This window comes from Erinaceus europaeus, chromosome 16 (genome assembly GCF_950295315.1).
Source record: "Erinaceus europaeus chromosome 16, mEriEur2.1, whole genome shotgun sequence".
NCBI classification, from domain to species: domain Eukaryota; kingdom Metazoa; phylum Chordata; class Mammalia; order Eulipotyphla; family Erinaceidae; genus Erinaceus; species Erinaceus europaeus.
In genome coordinates this window covers 40,528,952-40,552,165 of record NC_080177.1, presented here as the reverse complement: position 1 = coordinate 40,552,165, position 23,214 = coordinate 40,528,952, and the positions used below count along the sequence as shown (strand labels likewise).

The following is a 23,214-nucleotide window of genomic DNA, read 5'->3' as shown; positions in this document are numbered from 1 at the left end:
TTATTGCTGGGGCTTGGTGCCTGCACTACGAATCCACTACTCCTAGTGGCTATTTTTTCCCTTTTGTTGCCATTGCTGCAGCTGCTGCTGTTGTTGAATAGGACAAAGAGAAATCAAGAGAGGGGAAGACTGACAGAGAAAGATAAACACCTGCAGACCTGCTTCACTGTCCATGAAGCGAGCCCTCTTGCCAGTGGGGAGCCAGGGGCTCGAACCCGGATCCTTACGCAAGTCCCTGCGCTTTGCACCATAGGAACTTAACCCTCTGTGCTACCAACAAACCGGTCCCATGAGATGAACTCGATTTTATGAATAATGTTAGAGACAAAGCAACAATATAGTCTTTCCACTCAGAAGAGTGGTTTTATTTTTACTGTCAAAACATCTGACTTACCAGAGGAAGCAAAACAAAACAAAACAAAACAAAAAACAGGGTAGTCAGGGGAAGTCCTCAGACTATAATACAGGTCTCTTACTAGCAAGAAGACAAGAATATGGGTTAGGAAGAGTCTCAGTGTGAATTAAAGACATCACTTAGATAATTCTATGACCAAGAATAGATAGATCTGTGTCACACAAGGAGCTCATACCGACAGCACCCAGAGAAAGGTTTGATCTCAGCACTAAAGGAGTTATTTATACCAGTCAGTCAGCAGCTGAAGCTGCCAGTCACCCAGTCATCCCAGGATGCCAGAGCAGCCTATCTTCCTAGCATTTTAAAATACATTCATTTTACAATGTATGTTTTTATAGGCTCATCTTGATTATAATCATGAGTTCTCTTTGCTATGAAGGAAAATTCTGAGTCACCATTATACTATATAACTGACTACTGAATGCACAGTCCTGAGTGGTGGGTAAACAGTGTAATGGTTATGCAAACAGACTCATGCCTGAGGCTCCAAAGTCCCAGGTTTAATCCCCCACACCACCATAAACCAGAGCTAAACAGTGCTCCGGTAAAAAACAAAAGCAAAACAAACAAACAAACAACACAGTTCTGAGTGTTAAATGCTACAAGTAAACTAGATTGGTAGTGTTAGGCTCTCTCAAGTATTTTCATTGTTTCAGTAGACAGACACCACAGCACTAGCTTCCCTGTTACATGGACCTTCCAAGTGGTGTGGGAGCTTGAATCTGTATCCTGCTCATGGCAAGACACATGCCCCACCAGGTGACCTGGTTTCCTAGATGTATACTTTTAAATACAGATGCTTATTTGAATGAGCTTGATGTTTCATATAGCTTTGATGTAACCACACCTGAAAGTTCACCCCAGGATTTAAAAAATATGCAGAAGTTATATTTGCACAATGTTAATATTCTGTGAAGACTATTAGAAAGCAGATAATTGGAAGGAAAAAGATGCTCTGCATCAAGGAAAATATTTTCTCATTACCATGCATAAGGACCCAGGTTTAAACCCCTGGTCCTCATCTGCAGGATGAAAGCTTCATGAGTGAAGCAGTGCTGAAGGTCTCTCTCTCTCTCTACCCCTCCCTCTCAATTTCTCTGTTCTAGCAAATGAAATATATAGTTTACAAATACATATTGTTGCTAATTTCCAAAAATAACTACTTATATTTTTCTTTTGTTTCTTATTTTATTTTTTCCTTTATTGGGGGGTTAATGTTTTACATTTGACAGTAAATAGTTTGTACATGCATAACTATCTTTCTATGCAAACTGCTGACATATTTTGAAAATATGTTGATTTGGGAGCAGAGGTAAGTCTTACTAGAGCTTATATACAGAAGCAGAAATGAGTTCTGAGTGCTATTAACATGAGTGATCCTCAAGTCAAAACATACCAAACAAATCAAATACTTCAAATTACCATGTACTATGTTACTTCGTGAAAAACTACAGTACTTTCCTCCTTCACACCAGTGCTAGCCACTCTAAAGTCCCAGCATGCAAGGGCAGTGGCAAGGGACAAGGACTAGGGTTGATCCCCAATGAATTGTGTTCAGCTCTCATACCCTCTGGACTGTCAGCCCATTCATCCTGCATAAGTGAGTGGTGGATTGGCCTCTAAATAAAAGTGTGTGTAACCAACCTGCTCTTTTCCCTGACCAACAATGACTTACAGCAGATATATTTAAGTATGGCAAAGTTGTACAAATAAGTTTTAATGAGATGGGAGTGCAGCGTAAACAGCTGATGCTACACAGAGAGCAGTAATGATGGAAACTAAAAAGGATTACAAGCCCAGACTGTCTCAGTTGGATCTGCAGGAAGGCTAGGCTGCCCTAAACCGGGTAATAGGGAAAGGGGGGGAAGATCTGCAGAGGAATCAAACTAAGAACAAGGGAAAAAGTCACTGAGATATTATCAAACCCAAGTACTTTTTGTTTTCTCTTTATTTATTTACCACAGCACTACTCAGCTCTGGTTTATGGTAGTGCAGGGGACTGAACCTGGGACTTCGGAGCCTCAGGCAGAAGAGTCTCTTTGCATAACCATTATGCTATCTACCCCCAGCCTGTTTTCTCTTTATAAATGACTTGATTTCACAAACACTGGAGAAGGAAAAAGATGTATGAGATCTTGCAACAACTCAATTTTCTCATTACATACCAACAAACCAGTAACGTACCACTGAGTAACGTAACTAATCATCTCAGCTACAGACACCATACTGAATTTAGAAACATGAGAAGATGGCTTTCACAAATTGCAACTAGTCAACACTGTATTAATCCTAGAGAATATTCTGCAACACGTATTTTTTAATTTATTTCCCCTTTTGTTGCCCTTGTTTTTTTATTGTTGTTATTATTGTTGTTATTGATGTTGTTAGCTAGGACAGTGAGAAATGGAGAGAGGAGAGGAAGACAGAGGGGGAGAGAAAGATAGACACCTGCAGACCTGCTTCACCATCTGTGAAGGGAGCCGGGGGCTGGAACTGGGATCCTTAGGCTGGTCCTTAGGCTTCGCACCACATGCGTTACCGCCCGACTCCCAACACATTTTTTTTTTTATGAAAGCAAGAGATGAAGGGACTGCTCTCTGCCTTTTTTTAAATGTGGTTTTGATGGTCAAAACCAAGTTCTTTCACATGCAAGGTATGTGCTCTACCTCTAGATTATTTCTTTTGACCCTAGAATATCCTATTAAAAGATATTTATCTAAATTTAGAAAAAGCTCAAGAAAATACTTTGAAGAAAATACTAGAATAGCCCCAAAAACCTGTTGCATAGAAGATTTGAATAGGCCTCTCACAATCAAGAGTACTTGCAAACCAGGAAGAAAAATGAAGATTAGGTGCAAACTGCTTTAGCACAGACTCACAGTATATGTTTTCAGTGCCAAGGGAAGACAAGATAGTTTACCTGGATAGTGCACCTATTTTGCCAGGCTCAAGCCTGGTTCCTACCACACTGGAGGAAACCTTGATGCTGTAGTGTCTCACCGTCTATCCCTGTATCTGAAAAAGTAAACCACAAGCAGCAAAGTACTGGTGATGACTCCCCTTCAATCCCCCCCTTTTTTTTCCAAGTATCAAGTGCTCAGCAATGAGTATAATGCAAAAACTGACAAACCAGGGCCAGGTGGTGGCGTACCTGGTTGAGCGTACATGTTATAGTGCACAAGGACCTGGGTTCAAGCTCCCAGTCCCCACCTGCAAGGGGAAAGCTTTGCGAGTGGTAAAGCAGGACTGCAGGTATCTCTCTCTTGTCTCTCTCTCTCTCTCTCTCTCTCTCTTATCACCCCCTTCCCTCTCAATTTCTGGCTGTCTCTATCCAATCAATAAATAAAGATTAAAAAAGTAAACCTTTTAAAAAAAACCTGACAAACCTATTGCTGAAATAATTCTCCAAACTGTAAATTATAAGGGTTAGGGTCAAAATAGCTATTCTCCTAAAGGAGGAAATAAATTATTTTTACTAGCAGAAACTAAAACAGCACCTAATTCCAGGAATTTTTAGAGTAAAATTTCCACAAATGTATCAACGCTTTCCCTTGATCACTATATATATATTGTTTGATCCTTTGCTCAAATGCTTTAACTTCCTTACCCCAAACAAAACACAAGAATGCTTACAAAACATGAAGCCAATAAATTATCTGCCTTAAAATGTTATCTTAAAATCCCACTGTTTTCAAAAGAAAAGAAATCCAACATTTTAAGTGCTATAGTAGTTTAATTGGAAATAAAAATGATGCTGTATCATTAATATTCAGAACAACAGAGGATGATGTGTACTTAGCCACTAAAGAAAAAGTTTCCTTTTCAGATCCAAGCATGGCATTAAAAAAAAAAAAAAAATACCACAGTATAACAGTCCAATGTCTTTTTGAAAAACTGACAGTAAAATGCCTTTATTACGGATTAAGCAAGTTTAAGAAACAGATATTTGTTTTAAAAACAATGCACAAAAAAAATCTTAATTTCAGAGTTTTATTGTATTGCACTAAAGGAACAGCAAGATGGTTATACAAAGTTCTCTCTCATTCGTTTTTGAAAATCTAAAAGTACTTGCAAATTCTTAAGAATACCTTTACCACCAGATTAGAACCATTAAATATAATACACATTTAAAATAATTTTAAATGCATTCTTCACAGAAAATTCAGTATATACTCATTTCATGTTCACTTCTACTTAAGAATTAAAACAAGTACTGATATATTACTCTGATGGGAATATGGGAAATCTCTCATTCATGCAATATACTGAGATAATATTCATGTCAGAGGGAAAAAAATCCCACTCTTTTTTTTGTGTATATATGTATATATACAATTCATCTACATGATACATGGGGAAACCCATGAAATTTCCCACAATTCAGATACATATTTTTTCAGTGCATCAGAAGCACCTGATTATCTACAGCTAATTTTTAATTAGATGGCATTTCAATAAAACCAAAATGAGCCCTATAACAAATTCCTATAAACAAAAGCTTCCAATGGACTAAGGACAGTCAACAATTAATGCAATCATTCAAGGGATTATGGCTGTTCCTTAAGGAGTGCAAATTCAAACCTGTCAACACCAGAGGTAATCATTTTATATTAATTTATACGTAATTCCATTAAATTCTGTAGCTGAGTATAACATATGAAAACAGTCTTTCCACAAGCAAAAAAATGTGGAAACATTTTAAAAATAAGGAGTCATTTTTTTAAAGTAACTGATTTTTTTAAAGTAACTGATTCCAAAGGCTACTCTTGGAAGCAGGATCTTGCTGGATAGAATCCCTTCATTTGGTGGCTTTTTGCATGCACTTAACTGGACCACTTCTTCTGTATGTAGTTCTAAGAGCTCACCAAAACATAGATCATGCTGAAAAGAAGAAAAAAGCTGATTAGCCAAAGTCCTAATTATAAAAAAAGCTAAGAATACCAAAATGTAAAGTCTGCTTTACTCAGCAAAGTAGCTTAATAAGGAAAAAACAATGGCAAATGCACAATATGATCTTAGTTTGCACATATGGACTTTAGTCTAAGGTAGAACTTGGTTCGGTACATATATCTGTCCCCTAGTTCTTTTCCTGTTTTATCAGAATGACCAGCACAGCTGAAAGCTTATGGGGAATTGAAGCTTATGGGGAATTGAAGCTTGAAGTAGCAATTCAAAACAGCCTCCTGCTCTGGAATTGTATCTAATAATAGGAGGGAACATCTCAGGAGGGCTTAAGTCATGCCAAGCTCTGTTGATATATATATATATATGTATATATATATCCGCACTGAATCCCCTAACTAATCAGAGGATGTGGGTAGCATTATTATCACCATTTTACAACAGGAATGGTCAATTAAGGAACCTTCCTAAGAGAGAAAGGCTAAAGAAGGAGAGGAGAGGTGAAGATAAAGGGAGGCAGAGGAGAAACAAGAAAAAGAAAAAACAAACATAAAAACCCAGTGGATAGGGAAGGCAAAAAGGGGTTGAGAGCTTAGAGACATAGGGGAGGAGGACTTAAAAGTTAGGGGTAAGCATAATCTGCAGATACCTGTCATGGAAGGGGGATAAATTATCCATATGACAACCAGTGTAAATCACTATTTCCCTAATAAAATTTTTAGAGAACAGTGGCCATTTAATTTAAACTTAAAAACTGCCTAGGCAATTCTATAGAAAGAATAATATGGCAAAGGCATAGCTCAAAAGCATTTATCTCTAAAAATACAAAGCAAAGAGGTGAACAACTTCAAGACAATATAAAACAAATGAACACACTATTGCTATTTTTATAAACATTTCCTCACAACTATACATCCTTTATCATTTATTCATTTCTTTCAACAAATGTTTATAAAGTTCCAACAATGTACCAGCACTGCTTCAGATCTTTGCTACCCAACATTACAAATGAAAATTAGGAGCCAGGCAGTGGGCACATAGGTTACACATGTTACCATGCACAAGGGCCTGAATTCAAGCCCTGATCTTCATCTGCAGAGGGAAGCTTGATAAACAGTGAAGCAGTACTGTAGGTATCTTTCTCTATCTTTCTTCCCCCTCCCCTCTCTTCTCTATCCTATCAAAGAAAAAAGAAATTTTTTTTAATGGTGGTGGGAATTGTGTGGAAACGTACCCCTCTTATCTTATAGTCTTGTCAATATTTCTATTCTATAAATAAATTTTTTTAATTTAATAGAAAATTAGAATGATACATGTATTCTTACCTTTGTAAAAGCTTTGTTTAATGAAGCCAGGTGGTGACGCACCTGGTTGAGCACACGTTACAATGCTCAAGGACCCAGGTTCAAGCCCTGGGTCCACACCTGGAAGGGGGAAAGCTTTGCAAATGGTGAAGCAGGGCTGCAGGTGTTTCTGTCTCTTTCCTTCTATCTCCCCTACCCTCTCAATTTCTGGCTGTCTTTATCCAATAAATAAATAATTTTTAAAAAATTTGCTTAATGAAAACCAGAGCATCACTGTGGTATATATGTGGTGCTGGGGGTTATACTCAGGACCTCACATATGCAAACCCTGTGTTATACCACTGAGCTACCCACATAATTATCATTCACCTTTTTTATTTTTATCATGCAAGCCTATATAATATTAAGATAAATATGAATGTAAGCCTACCATAATACTTAGCAGGGTATCAAGCAATAAAAAGAAGAGGGCAATGGAGGTTTATATACAAGTTTTACATGTGTGAGGACAGTGAGTAGGTGTCTGTACACACATGTTCATCTTACATAGCTCACTGTCCTCACATTTTGTCTAAGTCAGGTGGAAAGTTTTCTCTAATTGAATATGTATCAATAGATACGTACACTTAAGTAGTTTAGTATACCTTAAAGAAAAGTTAATAGTCCAGGGGCCCAGTGGTGGAGCACCTGGTTAAGTGCTCACATTATAGTGGGCAAGGACTCAGCTTCAAGCCCCTGGTCCCCATCTGCAGGAAGAAAGCTTCATGAGTAGTGAAGCAGGGCTGCAGGTGTCTCCCTGTCTCTCTCCTTTCTCCCTCTCAATTTCTCTGTCTCTATCCAATAATAAAGTTTTTGGAAGGAAGGAAGGAAGGAAGGAAGGAAGGAAGGAAGGAAGGAAGGAAGGGAGGGAGGGAGGGAGGGAGGGAGGGAGGGAGGGATAGATGGGAGGAAGACAGGTTGGTTAATTATATAGTCCAGCAGCCTGGGAAGTAGCACAGTGTTGGATTCCAAGCATGAGGTCCCTAGTTTAATTCCTGGCATCGCATGTTCGAGTGATGCTCTGACTTCCTCCCTCCCTCTCTCCCACAGATAAATAAATCTAGTTTTAAAAAAAAAGTGTAAGTCCTTGCGTGTTTGTTTCTAATTTTAATAAGTCATTTTATTCTATTTATAGTATATCTAGAACTATAGTTCTCAATGAGGGTCTATTTTATGCCCTTCCCACCCACCCAACCACCCACCCCCCAAGGATCCAGTTATTTTTGATGGCTACCTCTAAGCGTGAAGGCTACTTCTAAGCGTGAAGGCTACCTCTAAGCGGGAAGGCTATTTTGATGGCTACCTCTAAGCGTGAAGGTGCTACAGTCATCTAATGGGGAAAGGTCAGGGATACTGCTAAACATCCTACCATAAACAGTTCGTAAAGAATGTTTTTTTTTTAAATTAAACAGGCTCAGAGACAGCATAATGGTTATGCAAGACTTCCATGTTCCAAGGCCCCCAGCACCACTATAAGCCAGAGCTGTATAGTGCTCTGGCTTTAAAAAAAAAAAAAAAAAGAAAAAAGAAAAAGAAAAAAAAAAACACTAAATATAATCTGGAGATAGCCACTGTAGTCAAGCAAAAACATTTCTGTAAACCCACCCAACCATATCCTCCAAATGTTGTGGCTTTGTTATAGAGAAAAAGGATTGTCCTTCACCAACCAAACTGTCAAAAACTTAGGAAGCAGTATCCCTGGCTAAACTTTCTGCCTCTGTCAAGCTGTCTACCTTAAAAAATACCAGTGTATTTATATTCAAAGTACATGAATGTACTGGTGTACACTGAACATTACCAGTCACCACCATTCAAGATACCAAGTTATTCAAGTAGAGTTTAAGTTGTTGAGACCATAATGCCTACAAACATTTTAGACAGCAAAATGAAATAATGTTTTCATTGTATTTTTTAAACTTACCCGTATAGGTAGTAAAAAAATGCTAAAAGATAAAAAGCTAATTTGCACCATCCTTCTTTCTGACAATATGCTAGGATATCTGCATTCATGATGGTTGTAGGGTCATAAAGTCCTGGTCCACTCATCACCGGTCTACTCATATACCTGTAATAAACAGTCTATTAGCCACTCCAAAAGGGAAGCAAACATCATGGATATGAAGCAGAGTCCTCCCCACCCCCCAAGTTATATTTGTTACAATGAGAGGTAGTCTACCTGAGGAGCATGTATTTCTTTCCTTTTACCACCTTAATGTTAAAACTGCAGCCCCAAAATAAGTCTAACAGGACAGCTAAACAAGCACAACTGGGGAGTCGGGCAGCAGCACAGCAAGTTAAGCGCACATGCGCAAAGTGCAAGCACCGGCGTAAGGATGTTGGTTCGAGCCCCCAGCTCCCCATCTGCAGGGAAGTCGCTTCACAGGCGGTGAAGCAGGTCTGCAGGTGTCTATCTTTCTCCCCCCCTCTGTCTTCCCCTCCTCTCTCCATTTCTCCCTGTCCTATCCAACAATGACGACATCAATGACAACAATAACTACAACAATAATAAAGGGCAACAAAAGGGAAAAATAAAATATTAAAATATTATTAAAAAACAAGTGCAACTGATCTCTATATTTTCAGAAATACTAGAAAAATAGGAATGACTATAAAAGGAGATTTTTTTCTTTTAATTTTTGATTTTGACATAATTTTAGACTTATAGAAATATGCAAAAACAATTCATCTAAAATTTTCCTCAGTGCATATTCCCTAAAATTGAGATAGAAGGCTGTTATGCCTACTAAAAAACAAAACAAAACTACAGCTATATAAATCAGATATTGGAGGCCAAGCAGTAGCACAGCAGGTTAAGCACACATGGTGCAAAGTGCAAGGACCAGAGTTAAGGATCCTGGTTTGAGCCCCTGGCTCCCCACCTGCAGGGGGGTCACTTCACAAGCAGTGAAACAGGGCTGCAGGTGTCTATCTTTCTCTCCCGCTCTCAATCTTCCCCTACAACAACAGTAATAAACAAGGGCAACAAAAGTGAAAAGATGGCCTCCAGGAGCAGTGTGTTCATAGTGCAGGCACCGAGCCCCAGCAATAACGTTGGAAACAAAAAATAAACTAAACTAAACTAAAATAAATCAGATATCTTTTAGGATATATAAAATGTGAACATCTTTTGTAAATAATCAAGTTTAAAATCACAGGTGAACACAAAGAAAAAAGTTAGGCCACAGTCCTGTGTATTTTTTTTTTCCCTCCTCCAGGGTTATTGCTGGGCTCGGTGCCTACACCATGAATCCACCGCTCCTGGAGGCCATTTTTTTCCCCCTTTTGTTGCCCTTGTTGTAGCTTCGTTGTGGTTATTATTATTGCCCTTGTTGACGCAATTCGTTGTTGGATAGGACAGAGAGAAATGGAGAGAGGAGGGGAAGACAGAGAGGGGGAGAGAAAGATAGACACCTGCAGACCTGCTTCACCACCTGTAAAGCGACTCCCCTGCAGGTGGGGAGCCGGGGGCTCAAACTGGATCCTTACTCCAGTCCTTGCGCTTGCGCTTAACCAGCTGCGCTACCGCCCAACTCCCCCTATAGTCCTTTTTATTGTTTATTTTTATCAAAATTCTGTTAAAGGGGAGCAGAAGTTAACTGTTAGAGCAGAAGATGGGTTTGGTTTTGTTTCAGATACAAAGTCCCTGGGCTTTGCGCCACATGCGCTTAACCCACTGCGCCACCGCCCGACCCCCATATTTTTTTTATAACAGTATCAACTTTATTTAGTTAAACTGATTTAGTTACAAGATGCTTACATTTAAAGTATATAATTTGATGAGTTCCAAAAGTTTCACAGGTCTCAGAGCAATACATTCCCCACTCTCTTAATACCAATTGCTCTTCTGTCTTTATTATTAGTTTCCATTTTAAAGATTTTCATATAATGGGAATAACACAATATTAACCCTAGTATTTAATTTCTTTCACTCAACATATTGATTCTGAGATTATGATTTTAGAGATCTCCTTTTTAAAACTAAATTTTCTTCCACTGTTAGCATATATTTTATTTACTCAATCAGTGTGTTTGAGTTCATCCCAATCTTTAGACTAATAAGGATGTTATGAAGAATTGTGTATACATTTCTTTGTTGTTTTGCTGCCACCAGGGTTATCAGTGGGGTTTCGTACACGCATGACTACCACTCCTGGTGGTCACTATTTTTCTTCCCTCTATATAAAGTGTGGGACAAACAGATCCAAGTAGGGAGAGAGCTGCAACATTGCTCCACTGGCTGTGATGCTTTCCCTCTGCCAGCAGTCCTATGTGGTGGTCTGAGGCTCAAACTCAGGTCCTTTCACATGGCCACAAATGTGCTCTACCAGGTGAGCCGCCTGTTGGTCCCTGTGTATACTTGTTGATAAATTCTTAGGACTAATATAGCTAGACTGCACAGAAGTATTTTTTATCATTTTAAGAAATAATGAGTGAGGTTGATACCATAATGGCTATATGCCAACAGATACTCATGGCTGAGGCTCTGAGCAGTGCTCTGGTAAAAAAAAAAAAAAAAAAAAAAAAACAAATAGGTCAAATAGGCTTTTAATAATGTGATGGTGCAATTTTCCATTTCCAATGTCATTTTATAAGAGTCTTGGTTATTAAGTCCTTGCCAGCACTTGATACTGCCATTCTTTCATATTTTACCTGTTCTAATGTGCATTTTTTTATTTACATAAAGTTCAAAGCGTTAAAACTAATCTTAGGTTGACAGAAGTCAGTGGTTTTCCTTTAGAGATGTGAGAGTAACTGACTAGGACAGGATAGTAGGCAATCTTCAGAAGAGTAGGGGGACTTGGAACTTTTGTCTGTCTAGACGATAGTTTCATAGATGTAAGCATATGTACACTTCAGGCCTACACATAGAACTAGATATGTTAGAACTTATTTTTCTTAAAGCAGCCTTTAACGCAAACCTACCGCCCGCCTGCCCTTCCTTTCTTAATGGTGTCATCCATTTGTTTTTATTACATAGCTAATGCTTTCCCAACTCTGAGTCAAGGCCTTACTATTTTTTTTCTTTCCTTAACTAAATTTTATACAGCTTGTAGATCTTGGAGTCAGATTTTTTTCTCATTTCCCCAGGTCAAGCTCACACTCCACCTTTAGCAGGTGCCTTTTCTCTAAACAAATCAGTATTCTGTGGCCAAAAAAATAAAACCCTAAAAAACGATAATGTAAGCTCACAAGAGGTATTAGAACAGTAATTATTAATTGTTGGTATGTTTCTAGTTCTGCTTCTGGGATCTCTTCTGTTACATTGATTGACGTTGAGGTCTATTTGCATGGTCATTTTGTTACATTGGTTTGGTCTCCTGCTATGAAGTCTGGGCAGATCCCAGACCACCCAGAGACCGCGGGCTCCCTGCTGAGACTGGGCCCCCTGGCCGAGATCCCCAGCTCAGCTCTGAAGGCAGAGGAGCTAGAATACGCAGAGATTCATGCAGTGATGGCAACCTGCAATTCCGGGAAGTGGAGCTGCACGGGAGGCCACCTCCAGATGGCACACCCCCCGAATGGCTGGGACAGTGCAGATCTGGATTCGTGTTTAAATGACATGCCTTCATAACGAAATTTTTTCTCCTTGTGTATTGAAGACCATGTTTATGTGTGTTTGAAGTTTGGTAAACATTAACTTTAAGGTTAGAAATGTAACTTTAAGGCTACATTCTTACCAGGCAAAGTTAAATGAAAAAGGTTTTCAACATAATTCTCATAAAGGTATAATTAACTTACATTTAAAGTCTGAGGTAAAAATTAGTTAAAAATCAATATATTTTAACTAACTTGGTCTAAAAAACCTGCACACACCTAGGGTGTGTCTCCATCTTGAATGGGTGTAACAAAAGGTTAAATAAGACGTTATTGATATGTGAAGCTCTCAAATACCTTCTCAATTAGAAATGGTGGATTGCACAATGGTTATGCTAATGATTCTCATGCCTGAGGCTCTAGCAGTGGTTCTTTGCCTTACCACATTTTATTGCGCTTAGATAGGTTAGGAGCCTTAAAATGAAATGAGTAAGACCTTCCAAATTTATAAAGATACTTAAACCAATTATAATCATCGAGTTATCAATTGTGGTAAACTTCTAACCTGCTACAAGTTTTGTTTCATAAGTAAGTGAATTGCAGCTGTCACGTTCTCTACAGAAAAGCAGAATTCCAGCGGCTCACTTCCTCATGCAACAATTCACCCCCCGGCAATTCCTCAGTGGACATCTGCTTTGAACTGGCACTCCTACCGGACTTACTGGTACACAACCCTACAGCAGCTTCCAGTTATGCTGCTAGGTTTCTCAGACTGACTGCAGCCAGCTGCCTTGGGACTCTATAGGCAACACCCTCCCTCCATGCTAGGTAATGTCCACAGAGGCAGGAAACGCCCGTGGAGGCAAGAGAAGCCCAGAGGCAGGAAATGTTCTTTAGCTGATAAGCCTTGCCCACAAAGGCAAGAAACAGCCCCCTCAGGCCTTCCCTTGGCAGCACACTGGTTCTTGTTACTCGCTTACTTGTCCCTCCATGTTTGTGCCAGTTTCTTTTTTGAAAATGCGTGTACAATATAGGTTTCTGTTCACCCCACACTCCTGATACTATGGTCAATTAGTTAAAAAGAAAAGGGGGAATTACTGGTATGTTTCTAGTTCTGCTTCTGGGATCTCTTCTGTTACATTGCTTGACATTGTGGTCTATTTGCATGGTCATTCTGTTACATTGATTTGGTCTCACTCCCCCTCCCTCCAGGAGATTTTGGTTTAGCCCTGGCCTTTTAGAGCTTCTTGCTTCTCCCCGCCCCCTATCCTAGATACTTCCTGAGTTCTTGACGCTGCCACCTGAGGAGAAAGATGCAGGACAGATTTGTGTGGTGATTAGATTAGTTTTTTGAACCGTTTGCTCGTGAAAAGGGAAATACTGCTTCTCTGCTCAGCCGTGTGTCCCTGGTCTCTGTCTCCCGCCTGTGAAGCCAGCCCAGAGAAAACAACAATTAATCAACTTGATTTTTTAAATAAATGTCCACTAACTTTCAGTTTTAATTGGGCTAACTAGCAAGTAGATAATCAATCCTACCAACTGTAATACAATTAAAACTTAATTAATAATAGTAGTAGAAAACACATCTACATATTACCTCCAAACATGATATGCCAAGAGAGGCATATTGAGAGCCAGTGTGAGCCACTCTGCTGCACAAAGAAACATGACACAGAAGAACGCATGGATGAGGTACTCTGGAAGTACAAGCTGGAAGAAAAATACAAGTCAGTTATCAAAATACTTTGGCATTAAGTCAACTTAATCAGAGATGACATATTACCATGTGCAACAGACCTATGTTCAACCCCCAGGCCCCACCTACAGGGAGGGAGGAGCTTCATAAGTAATGAAGCAGTGCTGCAGGTGTGTTTGTCTCTCTCTCTCTCTCTCTCTCTCTCTCTCTCTCTCTATATATATATATATATATATATATATATATTCTCTTCCTTCTCAATTTCTCTGAATCTATCAAATGAAAAAAGAAATGGAGCAGTGGATTCATCATACAAGCACCAAGTCCCAGGGATAGCCCTGGTAGCAATAAAAATAAGTGTATAAATAAAATGAAATAAAGTATTTTTTTACAAAAAGCTAAATTAAATGATCGGGGGATCTAGCTCGCACTAAAAGAATAAGATTTAACTTAAGGGAGTCAGGCGGTAGCGCAGCAGGTTAAGTGCACATGGCGCAAAGTGCAAGGACCGGCATAAGGGTCCTGGTTCAAGCCCCTGGCTCCCCACCTGCACAGGTGGTGAAGCAGATCTGCAGGTGTCTATCTTTCTCTCTCCCTCTCTGTCTTCCCCTCCTCTCTCCATTTCTCTCTGTCCTACCCACCAATGATGACAATAATAATAACTACAACAATAAAACAAGGACAAGGGAATAAAGAGATGGATACATTTTAAAGAATAAAAAAAGAGTTCAAAAAAATGACTTAACTTAAATTTAAAACTAATTTATAATTCTTAAATTAATCAAACTAATTTTAAAAATCTTAAATTATACCACCCAGACCATTCAGTTACGTACTAATCACTCAGCATCTTTTTCCACCCATCATCCAATAATGATAAAAATACAAAAATGATTTATCCAATCACATGCAACATGATATAAAAAATAAACACACAAAAACAAAACTCCCCTTTATCAGTTTATATACACTGGTGTTTTATAAGTCTTTAACAGAAACCCGTAATGCTACATATACAATAGTTAGCAAATCACATCACAGTACCACAAAAGAAATTTTCTGATGGCAAGCCAACAGCCAATAACCTCAGCACAGTCAAGGAGAGAAAACACTTATAAGCACAGATGCAAAGGGTGTGTTTTCTGCAATGTAAGAGGGAAAAGACTGAGTCCTAAACCATGAAATTGGAAGTTGCTCAGTTTCTGAGCTCTACGCTTACATAGCCTCTGTTTCTTTAAATCTGCTTTCTAATGATATACAATGGACACAGCAGACCAGCAGAGGAGCTCAAAAGCACAATAAGTATTCTGATGGAGGACAGTATTAAGTGAAGAAAAATTAATTCAAGCAAAATGCTTTTTATAAAATGATGCAGTCAATTATTTTAAATCATCTTTCTCATGCTAAAGAGTTCAGCCTAACAACTTGGCTAAATAAAAACACAACAAACAACCTTTCCCAGTAAGTTGCAGCCAGAGAATTCCTTATATATGTCAGTTTCTTGAGAGTCTCTACCATAATAAATTAAATTCATGAACCACTCAGCATCATATCTTTCCTGAGGAGAAACCATAGCTGTAAAAATAATATGCCACATATTCAAGTCTATTTTTAATACTCCAAAATTGCTTTTCCAGTCTAATGAATCTATCTTTAAAAAATCCAGTAAGATCATCTATAACACTAATCAGCACTTTCCTATAAACATAAGCAATATAATAAAAATTAAACTCTTCACATGTAATATATAAACTTGCAAATAACAAACTTTTAAGTCAGCAGTTATTTAGTATTAAAGTTCAGCATCTACAATCTCTAAACAAGTGTCCATTAAAAAAAAAATCCTTAAGGGCAGGGACAGCATAATGGTTATGCAAAGATTCTCTGAGGCTATGCCTGAAACTCTAAAGTCCCAGGTTCAATCTCCCACACCAACATAAGCCAGAGCTGAGCAGTGCTCTGGTTTAAAAAAAAAAAAAATCTTTAAAATTCAATGACTACAATCAAAACAAAAAGAAAATTACGTATTTGGAATTTCATTGGAGCTTCTGCTGATACCAGTTTAAATTACAGCATTTTTCTTTAAATTATAAGTCTATTTCAACCCTCTAAAAGCTAACTAATATTTAATAATAAATATAATAATAACACACATTATCATTCAAATTTTAATCCTACACATATAGACTAAGGCATGGGGAGAAAATTATATTAGTCAAATAATCTTCAATGCTTTTAAATAATATACTTTAATAAGTGGTTAAATAAAAAATCGCAATTTCACTAGTGCTAATATGAAATAAGTACATTTCCTCCCTCCTCAAAAAACAAAGAAATAAACCCTTTATTAGGTATCACTCATAAAAACCAATCCTCTCTAATCACTCTTAATAAAGAAATATCACCCTAAGTAACACAAATTATTCCATTTAGGAAACAATATTACAAAAACTAGTATCCAGAAAAAAATAACTTATGCAAATATAGCTGAAATGATAGTGTCTAAACATTCAAATCATAATGTTCTCTAGATAAGTTTCGTATTTTAAAAAACATGTCTTCCCCCATACTTTGGCAGAATTGTCAAAACAAATTTTAAACAGGGAAAACTGTCAGATGCATTGCTAAGCCAATTATCGGCACACTATCCAAAATGCAGCTTGTGTTAGTATAAGCAATTCCCTACAATCTACTACAGCATTAACAGTGTCCCAAGGATGTGTCTTTTCCAAGTGAGATTTCTTTTCCATCATCAAGAAAAACCAAATTATCACATGCTTTATGTAAAATTAGTCCCTTTTGAACACACAGTAAGGAAACTACAAGAGTTTGAATTTAAAAATCAGGCTTTCTGGATTCAAATTCTGGCTCTACCATAGCTGGGTGACCTTGGGCAATAACGTGCTTTAACCACACTAAGCTTCAGTTCGCTATTCATAAGAAGAACCAAATCCTACCTCTTAGAATTATGAGAAATGAATGAAGAATTGCATGTAAAGATGCTTACAAAGCACAGAAAGAAACTGGCACCCAGGAAAACTCTCATCTGATTTCAACTATCATCCTCATCACCATTTGACTATTTAAAGTAACAAAAAACAAAAGCAATAGAACACTAATAATACAGTTGTTAAAAAGGAGAAATTTCAGCTTCCTAATAGCATGGCAAAAAATTACTTTCAACAGTAAATTGTTTTAGAATAACATTATTTCCCAATGAAAGGCAGAGTCAGTTCATATTATTTTGTTTCATAAGAGCAGAGAAAGATAGTAAGTTAATACTTTTAATTGAAAGACAGTAAGTTAATACTTTTAATTGTACCTACATCAAGTCTTACAACAGTAGTTCCTTAAAGACAATCTATAAATCTATCCCAGCATATTTACCTAGGAAAAACAAAGTAGCTAACTTTACAGATCCTTTACTAAATAAAATCCTTCTAGTATGCTAATACATTATCTTCTTAAGCTTTAAGAATATACTCACTGTACTTTCACAAAAATTTCCAGTTTCTGGCAAAATAAAACCAATAGACTAAACAACCTTCCTAAGTGAGCAAAAGTGAGCAATCTGGAAGGTGGGGCAGTAGATACTGGACTCTCAAACATGAGGCACTAAGTTCAATTCAAAGCATTATCTGTGGCAATATGATGCTCTGGTGTTTCTCTTCCGTTTCCTCTAACAAGAATAGAAGGAAGAAATAAAGAGAAACAAAAATGAAGCCATATTATAACTAAATCATCAATGCTAGTTAATGCATAACAGCTCTGTTTTAGATATTAGAAATAACATTTGTACACAAACTCTTATCTACAATATTCTAACCACATAACAAATCTGCATTACTACAATATTTCAGAATCTAAGTAACAGTGCTATCCACCTAAAAGGCTCTGAGTAAGTATCACTAAAATAAATTAATTCCAGAATAGGCATAATCAAAGATAAGACTAGAATAAAGACGAGACAAACTAGGTAAGAACATAAGATTTCACTTGTATACGACCTCACATAAGTCACAATTCCACAAAAAATTAAAAAATAAAAATAAAATTTTAAAAAAGGTATAATTCCAAATTATTTGTTAACCCACTTTCAAACAATGCACCAAATAATTTTATAGAAGTGCCTATGGCTATTAATAATTTTAAATGCATTAGCATTTAACAGCTTTCCCTACATGACTTGACCAGCAAGCAAATGTTCGCATAAAATATGAGATGTCACAAAATCATAAACCTCAACAGGCAGGTGACAAAACACTGAACAGAACATTACAAATGCCCTAACCCTCCCCATGAAACGAATGTAACATTAAACTACAAACAGTACACACCTTTAATGCAATTTTGACTCTCTTAATCTTTTTGACCTTTTCAACTGTCTTTGGCCGACAATGTAAAAAGCAGATTGGGAGAATGTTAGTATGAAAGCTGACAAGATCACTGGTAGATTAATAATTAGATTAATAATAGAATAGTCAAGTATAACAGGAAAAATAATATTTTTATATGAAGTTAAAAGCAAACAGGTCTGAAAAATTCTAAGTTGTAACTTACAGGATTCAGGGTATTACACTGGTCTATAGGATTCTTGTAATCAGTCTTCAGTTCATCAAATGCTATAATCTAAAATAAAATTAAAACAGTTAGGACTTTCTGTTTACATAAAAAGCAGAAAAGAAAACCCATCTGATTGTCAATTAATAACTGAATAAACTTAACAAAAGCAAACATATACCAGTATTAAATGTACCAACACATAGTAAACTTAAAATGTGTTACTAAGTAACTAGAATCAGATTATCATTAATCTACCACTGTAATGAAAACCTTCAATTTTCAATGTATCTGGTTCAACATGCTTTATCTACTTAAAATGACCACCATGATCTATCCAAAATTCTCTTTATCAAAAAAAAAAAAAAAAACCAAACACATAACCTCTTCCTATGTCAACTCCTTAGCAGGTAATCTCTGACTCCATTGGGCAGAAATAATTTTGTATACCTGTCTAAATTCCACATAACACAAGAGTTTTATAATGTTGCCAATATTGCATTTCTCCCAGTGGAATATAGGTTTGTGTCTTCCTGCTCAAGGTGAAATGTTTTTAATCATTAATCATGCATGCCTCTCCCTTGTCATTTTCTTTTGCTAACGACCCCTAACACATTAATGTTAAAAATATAAATATGAAATTAGAAGACATTACTTTCTGAATAATTCTGGATAGTATCAATATTAGTTACCTGATATTAATTGTGACATATTCCCAATACAATTTAGTAATAAAGTACAAAACAAGGATCACAAATACATTTGCCTATAAAAGAATCTGAGTACAAAATTTATCTATTTTTAAATTACCTTTTTCTTACTTGGACATTTTTACTTTTTTTTTCAATAGTTATTTATTTTCCCTTTTGTTGCCCTTATTGTCTTATTGTTGTTATTATTGTTGCTGTTATTGATGTGATTGTTGGGCAGGACAGAGAAAAATGGAGACAGGAGGGGAAGGCAGAGAGGGGGAAGGAAAGACAGAGATTTGCAGACCTGCTTCACCGCTTGTGAAGCGACTCCCATGCAGGTAGGGAACAGACAGCTCGAACAGGGATCCTTACTGCAGTCCTTGCGCTTTGTGCCACCTGCGCATAACCCGTTGTGCAACTGCCCGACTCCCAGGACATTTTATTTTTTAATGAGCATGCTGTTGAATGGGTGAGTTTCTGTTTGAGTATAAGAGTTTTCAAACCTCCTGAAAAAAATTTCAATCTAGTAGTTTTCAATTTCTTTTCAGCTGTGCATCTGTACAAAGTCGTTCACAAAATTTCCCAAAGAAGCATGAAAGTAATAAAGGCAAATCTTGGGGCCGGGTGGTGGCGCACCTGGTTGAGCGCACATATTACAATGCTCAAGGGCCCGGTTTGAGACCCCAGTCCCTACCTTCAGGAGAAAGCTTCATGACTGGTGAAGCAGGGCTGCAAGTGTCTCTCTGTCTCTCTCCCTATCACCCCTTTCCCTCTTGATTTCTGGCTATCTCTATCCAATAAATAAAGATAATTTTAAAAAATTAGAATAGAAAAGACAAATCCCAAATAGGGGAGGGAGGGACAGGCTGTGGGGCACCTGGTTAAGTGCACACAGTACTAAGCACAAGGACATGTAAAGACAGGTTTTACAAAGCGCAAGGACTGGCCTAAGGATCTCAGTTCGAGCCCCTGGCTCCCCATCTACAGGGGAGTCGCTTCACAAGCGGTGAAGCAGGTCTGCAGGAGTCTTTCTCTCCCCGTCTTCCCCTCCTCTCTCCATTTCTCTGTCCTATCTAACAATGACGACATCAATAACATGAGTAATAATAACTACAACAATAAAACAACAAGGGCAACAAAAGGGAATAAATAATTATTAATAAAAAAAAAAGAATCCAGGTTTTCAAGCCCCTGGCTCCCCACCTGCAGGGGAGATGCCTCTCTAGCAGCAAAGCAAGTCTACAGGTGTCTATCTTTCTCTCTCCCTATCTCTCTTTCCCTCTTAATTTCTCTGTCCTATCAAATAAAAATGGAAAAAAATGGCCACCAGAAGCGGTGGATTTATAGTACTAGCACCAAGGCCCAGTGATAACCCTGGAGGCAAATATATATATATATAAATAAAACAGGAAAATCCCTACAAGTGCCAAATCACACAGTTCAAGATACTGTCAATTTTTTAAATTTTATTTATTCCCTTTTGTTGCCCTTGTTTTATTCTTGTATTTATTATTGTTGTTGTTACTGACTTCATTGTTGTTGGATAGGACAGAGAGAAATGGGAGAGAGGAGGGGAAGACAGAGAGGGGGAAAGAAAGACAGTCACCTGCAGACCTGCTTCACCACTTGTGAAGCGACTCCCCTGCAGGTGGGGAGCAGGGGGCTCGAACCCAGATCCTTACACCGGTCCTTGCAGATACCTTCAAATTTTATGTACACCATTACTGAATGGTTTCTACATTTTCTATCCATAATGCCATCCTCCAAAATGGGAATAATGTGGAGAGGTTTTTTTTTTTTATTTCTACTCAAAATTCCCAGGTACAGATACTACCTAGGAAAATAAGGAAATGATGTAGTTAACAGAAAAAACCTGTATATTTATTTATAATTATCTCTGAAAGGATGCCGTCAGTAATCCTCGGCACTATCAAAAAGCCTCTATGCATAAGTGCTTTCCACTAATCTGTGCAGTACAAATAAAAAAATTAAGTCTATAATAACTTAAATTACCTACTTTATTAAATACCTTCATCTGGGAGCTTAAGCTAAATTACTCATTTATAGAAGTGTAGTCCAGGTTTTCCTTAAGGCAAATATAAGTTGGTTTGAAAATGTAAAAATGTGAACAAAGCCATTATCCCACCACTCTCTTCTAAGAATCTCTATCACAAAAAATAAAGAACCATTAAGCAAAAAGAAAACTTAAATGCATATCTAAAGCAGGAAGAGAACCACACACTTCAGTTTCATTAGAGGCTTACTAAGGCAAGTTGACATCCTAAAATATCCTGTCTTCCATCAAAGGGCCCAGAATACTATTCACATTATCTTAAACATTTTGAGAGTGCAGTTACTTCTGATACAGCAGTCCACATAACCATTCCCCATTACAACACACCTAGCTGGGTTCTTAAATAATTATAAATGTAATCACATTCTTTGGTAAAAGGTAACAGATTTGTAATACCATTCTACCTTACACAGTTTTCAACAAAACACTGCTGCCATCTAAATTCCTTTTCCCTCTGTCCCCAGCAAATCTTTTGTTGGGGCCTGATGAAACCTAATTTGAAGTTGGCATTAGTGTGAACACGTGAAATCAGGCAAATTAAGAATATGCCAGAATATAGTTGAATAGAGAAGAGAGGCAAATATGAAATACATGCTTAATGAATGACTTCCAGAAAGCTCGCAAGTTAGTTGCTGTTAGTTAGTTCCTGTAGGCAGGACTGTCAGAGGGAACTTACTTGTTGATGTAAAAGAAAGCAATAATGTCCTAAAGAAGCTTCTAAGTTTTTCGAGCACTTTCACAATGTATTTTTTAAAAACAACTCCACTAAGTCATGCTGAATATACGGATAAAAAGGAAGGCCGCTTCTTAAGACACTCTAGCAAAGTAAGACTTAAGGAGAAGGAAGTTCAAGGATGCCTTCAGCAAATAATCCAATTTGCATCAAAGTTCACCAAGAAACAAGAACTTCCCAACCCCCGCCACCCCCCCCCAAGGAAAAAAAAAAACTGGGAGGAAAGCGATCTACTTGAAGAGTTGGAAATGCGTCTCAAGTAGGATGTAAATCTCATTTTCTGGCCATAATCATGCTGGTATGTGCAAAGACAGACACCTTACGTTAAACCATAATAATTCGGGAAACTTCCTGCCCGCTAAGAACCTAGCAGGCCAGCGGCGTCCTCTGGGGGATGTGGGGGCCCCACCTACGGCGGGTCCCGGGCTGCGCAGCAGGGACGGCGGCCGCCCCACCCAGCGGCGCGGGGTAGCGGCGCGGCCTGGAACAGGACTCGGCGCGCGCATCTATCCCGCTGCCTCGCGCCTCTGCTCCGTCACCGCCCGCAGCCCCCGGCCCGCGGGCTCAGGACGCGCAAACCCTGCTCCGCACGGCCCGCCGCACCCGGCCCATCTCCCGGAGCACCTCCCAGGGCCGGGGCCGCCCCCACCGCGGGCCCGGGAGCGAGACGAGGCTGAACCGCCATCACCCCTTCCTTTCCCCCCGGCCCCGGCTACTCACGTGCCAGATGGCGAAGAAGATCAGCGCCGCGGTGAGCAGCAGTGCCAGCATATAGCAGAAGGCCGCGAACGTGAACGCCATGGCCAGGGAGGAGGAGCGCGCAGCAGCGCCGGTGCCAGCGGAGAAAGGAGGCGCAGGGCCCTCTGGGTAAAACCATTCACTTCCCCGGACCGCAGGCACGACCGCCGCCGCCGCCGCCGCCGCCGCCGCCGCCCCCGCCCCCAGCTGCTACGGGGCGCCAGCACCCCCAGCGCGCCTGCGCGCCACCTCAGCCGCGCCTTCTACAGACCGGAGTGTGTGTTGCATTTATGTTAACCGCATGGCGGATTGATTGATGGTTTCTACTTTTATTGTTTCAACAAGTATTTGTAGGACGCGTCATAGTATATTTCTTTCAGAAGAAAAGATGACTAAAATATGACTTGAGAGGAAAGAACTCAGCGTAGTGCCTTAAGTGAACACTTCTAAAAAAGCTTTACAGCATTATAACCCTGAAAACGGGTGTCTGTGGCTTGTTAAGAAAGGTCAGAGAAGGACACCCAGC

At 38.6% G+C, this 23,214-nt stretch overlaps 1 protein-coding gene and 1 long non-coding RNA gene across 2 annotated transcripts; both read right to left on the bottom strand.

Annotated features, from left to right (window-relative positions):
* Positions 1-2,124: 2,124 nt before the first annotated feature.
* LOC132533441 (uncharacterized) lies at positions 2,125-3,679 on the bottom strand. Its single transcript, XR_009545329.1, has 2 exons — positions 3,567-3,679; positions 2,125-2,757 (listed from the first exon to the last, which is right to left on the bottom strand). It is a non-coding gene; the product is annotated as an uncharacterized LOC132533441 (long non-coding RNA).
* Positions 3,680-4,294: 615 nt separating this feature from the next.
* CNIH1 (cornichon family AMPA receptor auxiliary protein 1) lies at positions 4,295-22,887 on the bottom strand. Its single transcript, XM_007527367.3, has 5 exons — positions 22,671-22,887; positions 18,452-18,520; positions 13,793-13,905; positions 8,582-8,725; positions 4,295-5,296 (listed from the first exon to the last, which is right to left on the bottom strand). Exons 1-5 carry the CDS (start codon positions 22,749-22,751, stop codon positions 5,269-5,271), a joined length of 435 nt encoding a protein of 144 aa, XP_007527429.1. The 5' UTR covers positions 22,752-22,887; the 3' UTR covers positions 4,295-5,268.
* Positions 22,888-23,214: the final 327 nt, after the last annotated feature.